Here is a 4,161-nt window from a genome sequence, read left to right as displayed (position 1 = left end):
CCATAGGCTGAGGTCCAGGATAAGGCCTTTGTGATATCACTGCCACACCCAACCAAACCCTAAAGTGCTAATGTCCTGCTACTGGCCTGACACTTTGAAGGTTTGAGCTACTCTCTGTGGATCACCCCACTCAATGCATCCTCATTCTAGGAAGCAAGCGGGCTAGACAGTAAAACATCAGAGGCTGCTCCCAATGCTACACTCAGTGTTTCCAAAATTAGTAGACTTTATGGTCAGAAGAGACCTTTAGAGCATCTAATCTAACCCGCTGCATATCATAGGCTTACTGTATAGTACAATAGTTACTCTTTGGGCACACACATTCCAGAAAGGCATCTAGTCTTCATTCAATGACATCAAGAGATGGAGAATCCACCACTTTCCCTTTTAGTGAGGGCCAGGGGACTCCATTTCCCCTTCCACTAGCTCCCCATTTACAGTGAGCCAGAGCAGTACCTGCAGCAGGGAGCGGGAGTTGCTGAAGGCCTCAGAGGAACAGCCCCTGCAGTGTCTCAGGCACCTGGCGCAAGTGCCGGATGATGCGGAGCTGGTGCATCACTTTGGCCGTGACGTCCTCCTGCTGCAAGGGAACGAGAACCTGTCAGAGACTCAAAGGTCCAGAGGAATCAGGGGGAATTAAGGGCACCTGGAACCAGCAGTATTTCCACCCACCGCTGAGGGATGAATTCACCTCCTGAACCCCAGAATGGAGTCTTCTTGTCCTTTCTAGTATCCTCCAGTGCCAACCCCCCTCCTTGTAGGATTAGCTCCTGCTACCTCCCCCTCAGTGTTCTTCACAGCTGTTCCACCTCCAAACCAAACCTCAAGTTATCAGAACCCTCTTCTGCACCCCCAACCAGGTTGGGCATCGAGGCGGCTCTAGCGGGGGGGCAGGAGGGATTCTGCCAGAAGTGAAGTGGGTTGAGGGGAGGTTGAGATCTTGCCCCAAGTCATCCCAGACACTAATGCTAAGCCACAGGATGGCAGCATCTAGTGTCAGTGGAGTCCAAGCACTATTTCAACCATACAGTTTTGGATGAACTCCCCACAAGGGGAGGTGAAGAGCACCCCCAGCAACACACAAACACACACACACACACCACTCCTGGTGGTGAAAGGGGAACAGGAGAAAGGACAAAAGACGTAAGAGATGAAGAGAAAGGAAGGGGGGATGGAGGAAAAGGTAAAACGAAAAGGACAAACCCTAATGTCCCCAGTGATTCTACGGGACAAAATCCCAGGGAGGGAATAAAATTCTGCCATCTTAAACTACTGTTTTCCATGACTAGAATTCAGCTGGCACCAGATGGATCAGACTGAGCAGGTTTCAAAACCTCTTGGAGGCTCTTACCTTCTAAATAGGGACGTCTGTTTTCTAGTAAAATCCGTCAAAGGAAAGGAGAAAACTTGAAAGAGGCTCCTGCTCACACTCACATACGTCAACCCTAACACTCTCTCAGTCCTCAAAGAGAGACCTCGAGAAGGAGACTTGCTGAAGCAAAGCCACAGGGGTCTCTGAGGTTTCCCTGGCCCTGTGCTCCTGTCCTGCCAGGCTGATGTCAGCATCTCTCTCGGAGGTCACCACCTCCCTAACACCTTTGACCAATAGGCTGACGTCCTGCAAAAGGCCTTTGTGATATCACTGCCACACCCACCCTTCCCCGGAAGTGCTAATGTCCTGTTGCTGGGCTGACACTTTGAAGGTTTCAGCTACTCTCTGTGGATCACCCCACTCAATGCCTGTTCATTCTAGGAAGCAAGCCGGCTAGACGGTAAAACATCAGAGGCTGCTCCCAATGCTACACATGGGCCTGGTCTACACTACGGGTTTAGGTCGACTTTAGCGGCGTTAAACCGAATTAAGCCTGGACACGTCCACACAACGAAGCCCTTTCTTTCGACTTAAAGGGTCCTTTAAACCGGTTTCTTTACACCACCTCTGATGAGGGGATTAGCGATAAAACCGGTCTTTGCGGGTCGGAATTGGGGTAGTGTGGACGGAATTCGACGTTATTGGCCTCCGGGAGCTATCCCACAGTGCTTCATTGTGACCGCTCTGGACAGCACTCTCAACTCAGATGCACTGACCAGGTAGACAGGAAAAGACCCGCGAAGGTTTGAATTTCATTTCCTGTTTGCCCAGCGTGGAGAGCTCAGGTGACCCCGCAGAGCTCATCAGCACAGGTAACCGTGATGGAGTCCTCCCAGGATCGCAAAAGAGCTCCAGCATGGACCGAACGGGAGGTACGAGATCTGCTCGCCATATGGGGAGATGAAGCAGTGATAGCTGAACTCCGTAGCAGTAAAAGAAATGGAAAAGTATTAGAAAAGATCTCCAAGGCCATGAAGGACCGAGGCCATAACAGGGACACACAGCAGTGCCGCGTGAAAATTAAGGAGCTACGGCAAGCTTACCACAAAGCCAGAGAAGCAAACGGAAGGTCCGGGGCAGAGCCGCAAACTTGCCGCTACTACGCGGAGCTGCATGCGATCCTAGGGGATGCAGCCACCACTACCCCAACCGTGTGCTATGACTCTCTCACTGGAGAAACACACAGGGAAGACGGTTCAGGGAACGAGGAAGATGACGATGGAGGTACTGTAGGTAGCTCACAGCAGCAAGGAAGCGGAGAAACCGGTTTCCCCAACAGCCAGGATATGTTTGTGACCCTGGACCTGGAACCAGTAACCCCCGAACTCACCCAAGACCCTCAGGGCACACAGGAGACCTCTGGTGAGTGTAACTTTGTAACTATTTGTAAACATTACAAAAAAAAAGCAAGCGTGTTTAATGATTACTTTGCCCTGGCAATCGCGGCCAGTACATCTACTGGAAAAGTCTGTTAACGTGTATGGGGATGGAGCGGAAATCCTCCAGGGACATCTCCAGAAAGCTCTCCTGGTTGAAATGGGGTGATTTTATTAAGGGGACATTCAGAGGCGCCCGTTCCTGCTCTTCTGACCAGAAATGTTCCCCGCTGTTAACCACGCGGTGGGGGGAGGGGTGAAGTGATCATCCCAGAGAATCGTGTGTGTGTGTGGGGGGGGGGGGGGGTTACTTGTGTTTGTGCCGCATGTTAACCGGGAAACCACAGCCCCCTCCTTTTACATTGAAACCCCATTTTAAATGGACAACCCAATTCATCCTTGATATGGGAAATGCGCTGCTGTTTGCAACCTTTCCCGCATGTTAAGAAGGTTAAAAAAGCCAAAACACTGTGGCCTACGATGGCTGCCTGCAAGCCGAAATATGCGACCTTGTAATGAAAGAGTGTACCCATTGTTCTCTAAAATGTGTCTTTTTTAACCACCTCTCCCTTCTCCTCCGCCAGCTGCAAATGTTTCTCCTTCGCAGAGGCTCGTGAACATTAGAAAGAGAAAACGTAGGACGAGGGACGAGATGTTCACGGAGCTCCAGATGTCCGCCCAGGCTGATAGAGCACAGCAAAATGCGTGGAGGCAGTCAATGACGGAGATGAGAAAAGCCCAATATGAACGAGAGGAGAGGTGGCGGGCTGAATCGCGGGAAGAACAGAGCAAGTGGCGGGCTGAAGACGATAGGTGGCGTCAGCTTGCAGACAGACGGCAAGAGGCAATGCTCCGTCTGCTGGAGCATCAAACTGATATGCTCGAGCGTATGGTTGAGTTGCAGGAAAGGCAGCAGGAGCAGAGACCGCCGCTACAGCCCCTGTGTAACCAACAGCCCTCCTCCCCAAGTTCCATAGCCTCCTCACCCAGACGCCCAAGAACGCGGTGGGGGGGCCTCCGTCCACCCAGTCACTCCACCCCAGATGATCGCCCAAGCATCAGAAGGCTGGCCTTCAATAAGAGTTAAAGTTTTAAAATGCAGTGTGTCCTTTTCCATCCCTCCACCCCCACCCATCCCAGGCTACCTCGGCAATTATCCCCCTACCTCTGTAAGGAACTAATAAAGAATGCATGAATGTTAAAAAAAATGACTTTATTGCCTCTGCAAGCGGGAGGGGAGGGTGGGGTGGGGTGGTTGGTTTACAGGGAAGTAGAGTGAACCGGGTCGGGGGGGGGGGGGTTTGGAGGGTTCATCAAGGAGAAACAAACAGAAGTTTCACACCGTAGCCTGGCCAGTCACAAAACTCGTTTTCAAAGCTTCTCTGATGCGCACCGCGCCCTGCTGTGCTCCTC

General features: G+C 51.7%; 1 protein-coding gene across 1 annotated transcript; it reads left to right on the top strand.

Moving 5' to 3' along the window:
- Positions 1-1,809: 1,809 nt before the first annotated feature.
- Positions 1,810-3,910, top strand: LOC135978431 (uncharacterized). Its single transcript, XM_065579379.1, has 2 exons — positions 1,810-2,734; positions 3,333-3,910. Exons 1-2 carry the CDS (start codon positions 2,194-2,196, stop codon positions 3,833-3,835), a joined length of 1,044 nt encoding a protein of 347 aa, XP_065435451.1. The 5' UTR covers positions 1,810-2,193; the 3' UTR covers positions 3,836-3,910.
- The last annotated feature ends 251 nt before the right edge of the window (positions 3,911-4,161 follow it).

Source organism: Chrysemys picta, unplaced genomic scaffold (genome assembly GCF_011386835.1).
Source record: "Chrysemys picta bellii isolate R12L10 unplaced genomic scaffold, ASM1138683v2 scaf261, whole genome shotgun sequence".
In the NCBI taxonomy this organism is placed as follows: Eukaryota; Metazoa; Chordata; order Testudines; family Emydidae; genus Chrysemys; species Chrysemys picta.
This window is presented reverse-complemented; position numbering and strand designations above follow the sequence as displayed.